Source organism: Ascidia mentula, chromosome 5, assembly GCF_947561715.1.
Source record: "Ascidia mentula chromosome 5, kaAscMent1.1, whole genome shotgun sequence".
In the NCBI taxonomy this organism is placed as follows: Eukaryota; Metazoa; Chordata; class Ascidiacea; order Phlebobranchia; family Ascidiidae; genus Ascidia; species Ascidia mentula.
In genome coordinates this window covers 4,358,754-4,372,375 of record NC_138570.1, presented here as the reverse complement: position 1 = coordinate 4,372,375, position 13,622 = coordinate 4,358,754, and the positions used below count along the sequence as shown (strand labels likewise).

The 13,622-nt window shown below is 42.4% G+C and overlaps 1 protein-coding gene across 1 annotated transcript; it reads right to left on the bottom strand.

Moving 5' to 3' along the window:
• Positions 1 to 332: 332 nt before the first annotated feature.
• Positions 333 to 6,205, bottom strand: LOC145903741 (plastin-3-like). The gene is made up of 15 exons (XM_082991869.1): positions 6,063 to 6,205; positions 5,355 to 5,506; positions 5,067 to 5,234; positions 4,904 to 4,995; positions 4,732 to 4,813; positions 4,105 to 4,270; positions 3,936 to 4,011; positions 3,456 to 3,654; positions 3,072 to 3,255; positions 2,763 to 2,841; positions 2,574 to 2,674; positions 2,333 to 2,480; positions 1,978 to 2,104; positions 1,453 to 1,574; positions 333 to 1,152 (listed from the first exon to the last, which is right to left on the bottom strand). The coding sequence occupies exons 1-15, from the start codon at positions 6,154 to 6,156 to the stop codon at positions 1,011 to 1,013; spliced, it is 1,932 nt and encodes a 643-aa protein (XP_082847995.1). The 5' UTR covers positions 6,157 to 6,205; the 3' UTR covers positions 333 to 1,010.
• Between the last annotated feature and the right edge of the window lie 7,417 nt (positions 6,206 to 13,622).

Sequence of the window (13,622 nt, the reverse complement as noted above, 5' to 3'; positions counted from 1 at the left end):
TTGCTTCCACGTTTACTCTGTTTCTTTTACCCATAACCCCTTGACCATCTATCGCTTGCCGTATAACGTAAACGACGCCACAGACATTATCGGCTACGTCAGCCCACAATAAACGCGGTACAAGAAGATATGTATTTGATGTATGTTGGATGTGCCGTCAGACAAATCTTTAAGTCTATCGAATCGCACACTAAAGAAATTCCGGGTTGGCATGAAGTAATTTTTCTGCTTTTTTGTGAAAAGTTTTTTTGGGCCCAGCTTTTCTGAAAAGTGCCCAGTTGCAGCCAAATCGTTGCTTTCATGTTTCCAAAGGTTCCAGCATTGTGGCATGGTGACACGTTTTGCAGCGGTTATATTTTTCAACGATCTTCAGTGTTGTTAAATTACGATGCCACAGCATTGTGACGTAATAGACGACTTAAGGCACGACAAACAAAACGTGACTGCTATACAAATATCAAGCATTCGGTAGATCGCGCCTGGTCAACATCTATTGCACGAATCTCACTGAATAGAATGTAAATTTGCCCGGAATGAATATAGCAACAGCAGTTAGGAATGCCTTTATTCTATTGCATTTAAGGGGATTGGTAATAGTGGGATGCAGGTTGTGTCAAGCAAGTCAAGGACGCATTCGAAAAATTGATATGTCATACGCCATAAGGGGAAGAGGACAATAAGGGAATAATAGCGAACGCAACGAGGGTCGAATAATTATTATCAATACCGGCTGTTGTTAAGTGCAATTCGGGAAAGGGCAATTCCAGAGGTGAAAGAAGGGGGCGCTCAGGTCGAATTAAGAACGAGAACGTGTCTATCAGGAGCACGATTAAAGGACGAAACAAAAGGAAAATGTAAAATATGCCCGGCTACATTATGATGCGGTGAATAATGAAAAAACAGAAATAAATGCCCGTGCGAAAAATGCGCCGGCGAAAGTTGTTTGGATCAAAGACCGCCGCCCAGGAAGGTCGGCTCGAAAGTTTCATTAAAATCCGTAGCCGTGGAATCTATCCTTCTTGAGCGCTCTTGAGTCCCCGGCCCATGAGGCAGGCGAATACAGTGAGGACCATCTTGCCATTGACCTCGACAAGATCTTCTGGGAGAGCGTAGATTGGTGCGCCAATCTTACGAGCCATTGAGATGGCGTATCTGTAAAAGAAGAACGCGTTATCAATTGTTCCACGGCCCCACGCTGTTTGCCTGCTTGGGTTTAAATGTGGCGAAACAATAATCAAGAGATCAAATTTGTTGCTCTTGCTTTGTCGATTGTCGGTGGTGGCCAAGTCCCTGTTTTTTCAACTCTAACGGATTTACAAAACATTTGTCGTAAGGGGCATGTGGAATTGTAACAAACAAAAACGTTCACAGTTACAGTTGCCTGGCGGGATTCAAACAAAAGCAAAAATAGGTTTGACGCCATGCCCGCCTGTAAAGCGTCTCTAAACGTACTTGGCGTTGTTCATTTTGTCCTCCTCGCTGTCGCCGTCTTTGACGATTTCATAATTGATCGATCCTGGCGAAATGGCGTCAATCAAGTCGATGACGACATGAGATGTGGCGATGCTGGGATCCTGTACACATATATGTTTCATGTTACCGGTCTTGTTTGGTGTTAGAAGGACACAGATACAGCTTGATTGTGCGAGCGTTTTCTACTGCACCAACATATAACTGGAAACTTGCGGGCAATGCTGCATTCTCATTAATTTTTCACAGCAAAGTTATTTGAATGCAGACTGGACACTACGAAATACAATGCACATTTTTTATCTTAACGCAAAAACGTGCCGGTTTGTTATCACTATATAGTTTGTCACCACTGGCCAGTTTAAGCCATGCATCTTGCTCTGTTCAAATTTAATTTGCCCAACCTCGCCAATCGGGGCAACTCCCTTCTTTTTGCATGCATGGTTTAACGCACCGAAATGTACGGGAGGAAAAAGCTTTTAATATGCTCTGATAAAGTTTTTGCACCTTGAATGAACGAATGCGGGTGCTCTTTTCTTTTTCTTCTAGCGTTGCATTTACCCAAGCCACAATCTCAGGGTCGGTGGCAGCTTTACCGTCGACGCTCAAACGTTCCAAAATGCTGAAGGTGTATCTGCGGTGGAGACAGTATATAAATTACTTGAAGGTGCCCGCCAAAGAAACACATGTCATCTTTATGTCAAGCGCAGATCAGGTCAGTGTGTCTTCATAATAAACTGCCAGAAGACCCGGGAATGTACATGAGAAAATACTTAAGTTAATGGGAAGGTTGTAAAGGTAGACAGATTACACAAAATTATCACAAAATTTAATTTTGAAATGTGTATTTCCTTGCACTTACGCCCTCATAATTTGCCAGACGATTGCCAGAGTCAATTTTGCGTTGCCTGTATTTAAATCGTTGCCATCAATTCCGACCACCTTTAAGCCCAAATCCTTTCCACAGCAAACAGCGTAGTTGCAATTCTCCTGAATCTTCATATGTGCGCCTGATAAGGCAATGCTTTTGAAACTTGCTTTAGACATGTTTAACAGCATTTCTACGCTGCTATCAATGCTGTACAGTAGGAAAAAAGTCATACCCATTTTCGGGAAAGGTGGCTTGTTTACTTTGTCCCAGTTCACAAAATGTTCTTTTACTCGATCGTAAAGCTGCAGAAGGACGATGCCATCCCTGAGGTCTCTGCAACAAAACAACCAGAAAAGCTTGTTACGCCAGGGGTTTTCTAATCCTCAACTGCTTGATGTTTGAGTTATTACTCTAACCGTACCTCGGCATTTTGTTAACACGTGGCGCGACGCCAAGACTGTTCATCCAATTGCGGAAAGTTTTCACTTCACGTGATTCATCTGGAAAACATAATTGATGTGTTTTAAGTAAGCAGACATGGCAACTGTTTCGACCTATGTTAGGTCTTATCAGTGCAACTTGGAGACTAGTGACCATCTTGCCCGCTGGCTGTGATGCACCCAGTATATAATTTTATTGTGGATTCGTATTTGAATTTGTTTCTAAAATAATTACCAATAGTAGGTAACACTTGAACCAAATGCTTTTCTTTTTACACTTTAATACTCACCCTCAATCTCTTCTTCTATTACCACTTCCTTCAGAGCCGGGTGGGTGTTAAAGAGGTTGGCAACGAAGGCCATATTGAGGTTAGCATGACCCCTGGTGATGTCCTTGGCCGTCACGAACTCGCGGCATCCAAGCCGATCGGCAGACTCAAGCACAGCCTCGGCCCTTGCTAAGTTGGTTGCGGCCTGAGAAAATAACGTGGTAAACCTCCTATTTATTTTTTATTTGGAAAACATTCTCTTATTTTTATATGGGAAAAAACACACGTAAAAGCAGCTCTACTTGAAACAAGACGATTTAATTTAACTTATACGATCTGGCGCTGTCACCAGTTTTGTGTTTGTACAATTGCATATTCAAGACACATGACGTTGTAATAACTCACAGCGCAATCACTATTGCCATTGATAGGAGGTTGGAGATCGAACTGTTTCATATCTTCATCAACTGGCTGGATCTGCTCCAGCAGGTAGGCGTATGCAACGGCGTTTTTAATGTCCCCACTGAAGTTTTTGATTTCTACCATCTGTCCTCCGCATTTTGCGCGGTAACCCTCGGAATTTGCGAGGTGATAGTTTACCCACCTGTGTACACGTGAGCATTCTTTTGATTGGGAGCAGATTTTGATAGGTAAACAGACTTAAAGACTAAGTACATATATTCCAAAAACAAGTGTCACAGACAGATTTTGGTATCCATCTGTGACAACCTAACAATTAAAAAAAATTAAAATTTATACGAGCAAATAACTCACGACAAAGCATCAACCTGTTGGGAGATGATTTATTTTTGCTTTCAAAGACAAATTCTCGTTTTAACTGCGAATACTTCGCTGGGTTGTTTAAACGAAATCTTTGATGCCTACCTGAGTAAAAGCTCTTCCGGGGACAGATTCATGAGGTCTTCCAACGATTCACCATCTCTGAGAAGAGCAGCCAAGTCTAGAACACAACAAATGCGAAATAAAGTAAGCAACACGGCAATAAGCAGCATCTGGTCAAAAAACAGCACAAGTTGACTATTTGTGAATTTACCCGGTGTTCTGGTGAGGTCGATTTTCGCGAACAACCCAATCCTAATCACTTGCCATATAAGACCAAGAACGAGATGGGGTCTTCCTTCGAGTATGTCAGTGGCGCCCATGTTGACAATGCTGCAACCAATCGAGGAAGCCGAGTTGAGAGCCAGGTTAAGATTTTCCTGCAATCAACAATTATGGAGCCATAAATCTTCTGACCGTGTGACCTTTTTGGGGTCCCTTAAACTGGCGGGCCCACTCTGTAAACCATCTATAGATATAAGCTTTTACCGATTGAATTGCCCAAATTTTAGATTAACGCATAGTTTTACATTTGAGTTGCTACATAGAGCCACATACACAGTTTTGCTGCGTGTTAGAGTTTAACTTAAATGCTTGTGTTTTTAATTTAAACGTGATTTCACAAGCGGTGTTTACGTTACATTTTTTCGTTTTTTCGTTTTCTTGGTGTTGGTTGTGTTGTGTTCTGTACTAGTACCATTACCCTGAGGAAGCCTAGTTGTATAACAGGCGAAACGTCGGTTAATAAAGTTACGTTTTTATTGTGCCAGAAGAACAGACTATTAAATTAGCTTGTGTTTTTAGCCTATAAAATCTTACAGCATTTGAAACGAATTCTTACCTGCTTGCGGTAGACGTTTAATTTTTTTCTGTTAATTGTCCTCTCATCAATTGTGTCCGGCACCGAGTGGTTGATTAGTTTGCTGCAAACGAATCAACAAGAAAATTAATCTACACAAGTTTTTGCTAGATCAATCAAATGTATAGTTAAATTGAACAGTGTATATACTAACCAGAGAATTAATCCATCTCCAAGCTTTGAAAACAAATCATGGCTGGCCATGCCTTTGACTGCTTGACCGCAGTCTGGGTCATCCTTCAAACGCTAGGACGACAATACAGTATATTACTTATAAGCCGATCAGATAGTTGCGTAACACCATGTTGAAAAATTACTTTTGTGATCCAGTTAGTAAAGGCAAGGGTTTCTTCTTCAGAGTAGGAGTGCTGTGTGCCCTCTGCTGATGAATGGGAAAGTCCCCCATGTGCCACTATTCCTTTTTGCTTTCTCACTGCTTTTTTGAAGTTCTTGGACAAATCATTTTCGGTGCACTTTTGGTAAATCTACAAACAGGGGACAAAACATAAAAAAAACTGTAAACCTGTTTTGTGTATATACCTTAGAGAGGAAAGCAACCGTGGGAAGTCGTAATTATGTAGTATTTCTTACAAGTCATACCGTACCCTTGCAAATTCCGATGGTGAAAGCATCTTGTTGTTGTCCATGTCAAATTCCTGCAGCAGATCACGAACTTTGAAAGATGCCTGGGGAGTTCCGGCTTCGCGGAGAAGGTTCCCCAACTCGTCAGTATCAATGTTACCATTTTGGTCAATGTCTAAAAAACGAAGTTTAGATTAGCAAAACCAATAACGAACCGTGCATTAAATGCAAACAAGCAAATATGCGAGCTGGGCTGGATATACCAAAACTAGTATTATTTCACGCAATCGCATGATTGATTGCCCACAGATAACAGCTATCGTATCGATATCATTAGGTTTACAGGTTTCGCAGATCGCGCATTGCAGGCAAGCTGGATCAGCCACCTTTTCACGAAAAGTCGGAGCGAGGTCTGCAAATTCTAGCTTCCGGAGAGTGTTGAACACGCGACCCTGTAGGTTTCATGGTCAAACTTCATCAGAAGTGAATGTTTGGGGGAGTTGCTTTGTGCTGGGCGCGATGGCATTTTTATCAGCTCGTTGGCTTTAACTCCAGAGGAACTTAAGGTGTAAAGTTATAACGTGACGCAAACAGAAATAAAAAAACGCGTGCTAGAACTTCACAAATTTACTCTAGGGGACTTTTCGATGTGCACTTTCTTGTACTATTTGCTTTAAACAAACGCCGATCGAAAATAAGAAGGGACAAATTGACGGCCACAGGCCACTTACCGACAACTGCGAAGGCGGCAACCAACTTTTCCACTTCATCGTTGGACAAACCGATCTTTCCAAATTCCTCTGACAAATGCTGTTCGTACGACATGGTAAACTGTGTGCGACCAACTTGCAATTACAAAACTTCCTACTCTTGTGTATCTGGATAAGCAAAACATATTTGTTAAAAATTCGTTCATTTAAGTACAACTAATCGCATGAGGCGTCTGTTGTGCAATTCAGTTGCCGCGATGGCTGTGTTTTGATTGCAGGAACAGGAAATAATTGAGGTGTTGATTTGTGATTTATGAGTCGTGGTTCTGTCTGTCGAGCAAAACATTTTGCTTTGATGGAAACCAAAATAACACTGACGGTTATGAAAATTTAAAATACAACTATTTATTATCTTTTTTCTAACTGATATCACTTGTTACCAAAAAGTATGTCAAAATTCACACTTAGGCTTGTAAAATCACTGTGATCTGGCAATCAATTTTTACTGGACGACCCACACAGCGTAAGCATGGCAAACAACAAAGTTTTAACATCTGTTGTACTTCTGTAAGCTGCACAAACAACTCCTTAACATGGCCCACGCTCGGACAACAAACTGACCAGCTCCGGAAACGGCCTGCAACTGGTTGTAACTCACAGTCACTGCTTTTTGGAGCAACATAATTCACAACATCGGTCCCAAACAACGCCCTAACCAAGTCGATAAACAGAGCAAAACTTCCTCGTCGAGGCCGTGCTGTGACGCTAGAGTGAGCGCAGCTTCCGTTGCCGCCGGGCGAACACACGCCACGCGCGTGCCGCACACACGTCACCGCTTGTTTCTTTTACCACGCGCACCGGCTGCGCGCTCGCCCCGTGACACCGACAAAACGTTAATAAGTGCGTCATCTTTTGTTGTGCGTTTGCAGTATCCGAGAGACGGTGATTCAACTGTACTACAGTTTACACGATGTATCTCATATGTGTTACAAAATGCACAGTTGAAATCACACCCAGGGCGCTGCAACTCAGGCCTAACCCGCGATATCTCACATACTGTGTCCCTATTTGGCTTCAAGACGAAGTGACCGATTTGACAACCTCGTTATTACACGCGTTATGCGGAAACGAATCACACCAAACCCACCTGCCAATTTTGTTGATAGTTTCTAGCCAGTCTAGTGTTTCCCAGACTTTTTGCGGTGAAACCCTATAAGGGCATTTATGTTGACTGATGAACCCCAAACGTCTGAAATATTAAGGAAACAGAAACGGTTTTTCACTTACTCTCGGTCCTTGTTGTTATTTTTGACTTTGCTCTCATGCGCCTGAGAAAGACTTAACAAACACATTTAGCAGTTTTTGCCTGAAAGCAGAAAGGTAACGGAAACTACGTATTTTCTTGTCGAACCCCAAGGATCCGTGGAACCCAGTTTAAAAATCGCAGGCCAACAATTAATCAACGCGAGTCCAAAAACGATACACTTTTCTGTAACCATTGATCTGAATGCCAGACTTTGTTACACTGCAGAGTGCAATTCGACACCGATTCGTTATCTGCCCGGCATCGTGTTCCACATGCCAGTCAATAAAACGATGTCGCTTGTTGGCTGTGTTCAGTAGTGAAAGTCCCCAGGAGGAAATGTCAAGCACGATTCCAATGTCCCAATGCCAACCAACTTGACAATCGGCTTTTAGCGTTTCATTTTTATAAACACTGCTATAACCCGAAAGAAATCTGTGCTGCTAACCCAAAAGAACTTACTACTACCATTAATCTTAGTTTGACTGTGAGCAAAAAAAATCTTTGTCGACATCCCAACAATACTGCAAAGCGAAAGTTCTTGCTGGAGACGAACAGCCGTAGGTGCCCCAGGGCCGCAACCTATATAGTCAATAATAAACCGGTGCGACGCGATTGAACGCCATCGAACATTGCGTTTAACGCATGCGAGCGAAACTGTGGGTAAACATGTCCTGATCAAGTTTCACTTCAACGGTTTCGCGGTTGCGTAATTCACCGTTTGTTGCAAGTTTGCCCAAAGCTAGGGAAACCGCGCGTGAAAAGAAACCTACATGAAGCTTGTGGAACGCAATTTGAGGTTTTGCACCCATTAGAAACGTTTTCACCGTTTAAACCCCCGACGTAGCGGAGTTTGGCTTACCTGGAGCAATCACTTCCGGCGGTGCATGATGTTTGTCTGATTGATAACCATCAACGCGGGGGTTCCTGTTTCCATAAATCATTGGCCTTCAACAAACCTTGCCGTTTCTCCAAGACTGAACGCAATGAAAATGAACGAAAAGAAACGTGGTGCGTATATTAATTACACGGAACGATTCCTTATGTTTTCAATACACGTCTTTTACAAATTCATATTACCGAGGGACAATGCCTGTGTAAATATTTAGCCATCTGACACTATTGCTTGGTTTGTCGGGAAGGGATTTTTTGGTGCTATGAGCTTAATAAAAGAAAGGGAAAGAGCACGATACAATGCACTGGATTCGTTGTATGTGACATATTGAATGCGCAAACGAAAAGCAAACAGATATTTCATAGAGTCGCAACACAACGAGTCATATACGGACGTCGTGGCAATTTCCGACTATGCATTGCGTCTGGTCACGATAATGGCTCGAAGCTATCCACTTTCACAACACAAATCCGCTATTACTTTGTCCGCCACCTACAGGTTGCATTGAGCAAATAGAAACCAAGTGCAAACGAAAATTGCAAATTGAAGGAGATTTTGTATGCGACATCAAAGGTTCGCAAGTTACTCTCGGCGACAAGTCTTTTCTTGTAAATAAGAAGTACGTGGTTTCTGCGGGGAATTCTTAAGTGGGAATTACAAACTTGCGTGCCCCTGAGGCTTTAAGCCAACGCAGAGCCGCTCAGGCCCATTTGTGCGGTCAGTCGAGAGCAGACTTCTCTTTCCCGCAAAGCCAAGCGCCGTTGTAAACAATTCAAAATATGTATGTGGGTCTCACGGGAAGAATTGCCTCCCTGTAAACGTTCGACTTGGAGCAAGGCAAACCATAGCCCCGGTCTGTAATGTGACTAAACAGAAACGACGCATATTGGTAATCGAGGCGTAATAAATTCGTCACCAGTTTTTAAAAACATTGGCGATTTTTCTTGTACCCCTTGACAGGTAACGACACTGAAACGCCTCGGCATACCATCGCATGTAAAACCGCGGGCAAAGGTGTCAAAAACTTATTAACTCGGCGCTTTATTTCGGGTTTATCTTTACCCAACCTAACTTGGCACTAAAACTCCGCTTGTGTTTGTTCCCTCATAAAAGGAGTCGTTCAGCGTGTCATTATTTATATTCTTTGCGCAGTTTGGTCGGGCGCTGATGGGAGTGCGGATTGGTTAAAGGGCCGACGCCCATTCGTTGCAACAATAAATGGTCTGGCAAACACCGGCCCAGGCGATTAATCTCATAAAACCGCCGTGGGGAAATTGCTCCAATTGTGTCAACGAAGGAATGACCGATTTTGCACAGGATCCCACAGATTCAAAGCAAACATCGTCGGCAACTTTGGCAAACACGTGATGGGCCAAATAAGTCTGTGACCGAGTGCGCTGACCCACTGGACTAACCGTTTTATGGCCTTGGAACTTCAGCGGTCCGTCACACTATCTTGTTGGAATGGAACGACGCGGTAATTGTTAAGTTGGGCCGCGCGCCGAGCCTAATGATTAATCCGTTTGCACTGCCATGGTGCACAAACTTGCCTTGCACCGATCACAAGTCATTGATTAATTACTGTAGGCATACAACCAATTACTTCATAATGAGTTGACAGATCACCAGCTCAGCAAGCTGCCAAAATAAAGCTGAGCATGGGCTTTGTTTTTACGCGAATATATACGTTGTTGCTAGAAACTCTGGCCGTGGAACGAAGGTTTGTCTCATAGTGGGATAAATATATGTATTGCTGACAAAATGGTCAATGTAAACTGGTCAGAGTTGAACCGCAACCCCCCAGTTACCGATGCAAGTATCCACTCTTTATCTTTCAAGTTTTTATGCAAACCTTATGCAAGTGGAACTGATGTTTGCATCAAGCACACATTCACTGTGGGCCATTTCCAATGGGTAAACACGAAACGTGTCACGAGGCGTCGGCGTTGCGTAAGACCAGTCGGGTCGAGGATTAAATTTTAATGCCGGCAAAACGATCCCATGTCCTGCACTTGGGCGTGGCCCACACAATAGAATGCTTGCGGAGTCCATCATACAAACATACCCCATGTCTTATATCTTAAGCTTCCAAAGCAACGGCGTTGTTATCATAACGCGCAGAAAAGTTCTGAATAGAAACGTTCCATTCAAAAGTAGCCTAAATGCTGGTGCGCGTAAAACTGACAATTGGTGGACTGCAAATAATATTAAAAGTTCACCCAAATTTAACCGGTAAAATCGCGAAGACTGGGACATTTTAAAATGCTTAATCACCATCATTATTGCTGCAAAGTTAATCATACTCACAGGCAACCATTCCCTCAACAAACAAATTATCAAAATTAATATTTACCAAACCAATGATGCACATCGTTGGACACCACAGCCATACGTGCGAGGTTCTGACATTCAACGGAAACCACAAAATATCTCCAACTTCGCCTCTTTTTTAACAAACAATCATAGCACCAAAACTGAGCGCTATTTGCATGCAAATTTCCTCACTGTGCGTGTACATATAATAACCAGATCCAACTAGCTGTTCTAACTCTCGGAAACAATGTTCCGGAACATGGTCGCAGCCATACAAGCGACGTTGTGGACTAAATGCTTGTTGCGGGGGAGCCAACGCTTACAAACGATAGACATTTCGGCACACACGCAATTCTCCTCACCGTAGTATAGATATCTGCAATGATGACGCAACAGACAAATGGAGGGAGTTGTCTTTCTATGGCCTGACGACTTTCCTCCATTTATGGGTCGTAAATTGCTTATAAGTGATTTAATGATGGGACAAATACGACGGCATCTTTCAACGAACAACATCTAAAAGGCTGATACCAACCACAGAGTACAATAAACTACTTAATACTCCATACAACCACAAATAGAAAGTAACTGCCTTATGTAAACCTTGGCCATTGAAGCTAGCTGGACTCTTTAAATAAAAGATAGCCAGACAGACAAACCCAAACAAATATTTTCTAATAAGGAACTTAGGTGTCACTAGTCCGAAAATAGCTACGGCGGTTGCAATTACTATAAACTACTGGGAATAGCCTCAACAATTCAAAAATTTCAGAGATTGGCCTAAACCGGCAACCGTCGCACCGGCGCGTGAAACTGTGCACCCAACCGTGTAATCGACCCAACCTCGAGACTTTAGGTTAGACCACTTTCTCACTTTCTTGCCCAACGAGAAACCCCTTTCTGGTTCGGGCACATTTTGGAGTGTACTTATATAGCCTCTCTCGTTTTTATTTAATACATAGGTCTTGGCAGTGGTCTCTAGTGATAAACGAGGCACGGGTATTTGGACACAAATAAATAGAAAACGGCATGAATATTTTATCGTGTGAATCGACCGTTAGTCCAAATGCAACACGTTGAGCTTTCAGTTATCCTTCGGTTGGTTTGACGAGAATGCGTAATGCACGAAGTTCCCAATTAGCTTGATTGGTGGTCGGGTCGGGCGGACATACTCTGCTTGGAGATGAGTAATCGTTTTAAATGCACAGAAGACAATGCGACGTAGGCGAAAACGCGCCGTGCCGATATGCCCAAATATGGATAGCTAGATATCCGTATTTGGCAAAGGGAGCAGCGCGTTCTCGTGTCTAGCAGGTTATTGGTGGTGATTCACACCACCGCTCTGAGCGTGAAAAAACGCGAGCGTGGATTAGTGCGACGCTTACCAGAGATAGAACAATTCCACGCAGGGAAATGACGGAAGACAATCTCGAATCCGTGCAATGCGGAAGAATACACAATGCAACCCCACAACGTTGGTTGCCTCCGCTTTCTTTGTCCGCATTTGACCGATTTGGATTTTCCCAGCTGGCATCAGTTTTGACATTGTGGTTGGGGAAACCGTTTTAGTTCAGTGAGCTTTGCTTCCGATTTCATAAGATTTAAAAAAAAATCGATATCAGGTCGCGAAGTGTCATGTCAAATGCATTAGGTAAAATCTGTTATTTTAACATTGTGGGTCATTTGTAATTTGGTATATGAATTGCTGACTGGCGTTACCAGAAAAAAAATTACTTCCGAAGTACCTTTTAACACAATACTTACCCTTCCGCCCATTAAAACAAAATAAAACGCTCGTTTCGTAAACTTGACGTTTTCTAAAAAAACACTGAACGTCTGGCGCACTTTATTTATTTTAAAATGCAATGACGACGCACACATACAATATTGGATGCTTATATGAACAAAATTCTCGACACTTCGTTGTACCGCAACAGCTTTAAAATGGTACTTTCGAGATGTGATATGAAAATATAAATTCATTTCATTAATCGAGTAATACCCTGTGATGCTATGAAAGCAAGATTGCGACACCCCCCGACAACATTAAAACGACGTTCCTGGAGTGAATGGAGACAGCAGATTGCGTTAATTTGGAAAATACTTAAAACTTACACCGTGTTCTTCGGTATAATAAAGAAATCTGTGCGAATGATAACGGTCATGTGTGAACAACGTAACCAACGATTTCGATTTGTCAAGTTTTTATTAGCCTACATGTTTGGCGTTAATATTCGCTCACATTTCTATGTTACACAGGATTACATATGGATCACGTATGCCAACGAATCTGTGTCCCGGTGTATGAGTATTTTCCCGTTAATTGTCGTAGTCGAAATAAAAAAAAACGGGAGTCAAAATATTTTTACTTCGGACAGATTTGAATAGTTGATAGCAGATTACATTTTAATTAACAGAAATCATATTTTCTATTGGATTGTTGCAACGTCATGCGTGACGCGTGTTTTATATTGTTGTTTTGGAAAGTTGTTGGTTGTTTTTAAATCATGTTGTTTTTTGCGAAAAAAGCAACTACGCGTGAGAACAATATACAAAGAAATGAAATGGAATGGGCACCGATAAAACCATAAAGGTTATCGAGTTATCAGGCGCCCGTGTAAATGTGATTTCCTCACGGAGGATCACCGTCTGTCATACCAGATTGGAAAGTATGTTTTTTGCGAGGAGGATTTTGTTTCGGCGATCATTAATTGCGCGGACGATCGCAACGTTTTCTCCTATGTTAATGCATTAGCTCATTAATACTGCGCGGATTATCGGCAAATTTTCGCAAAAGTGCGCGAAGGATAAATCCTGCAGTCTGACTCTCATAGGATCTCAGTCAGTCGCACTGCGAGGTGATGGGTTGCGACAAGCTGTATGTGACGAAAGGTGGCCACCCGGCCGTGCTGGCCGAAGCAAAACCCATCGAAATGTTTTGCTACAAACATTTTTTTTTCAATACCTGCTCGAGGTACGGAAAAAACACATAATGTATCGCATTTGTTTGAGGCATTTTTATCGTGTTTGATGTAGTACTTTAGCGATTCTTATGTTACACTTCAGACCA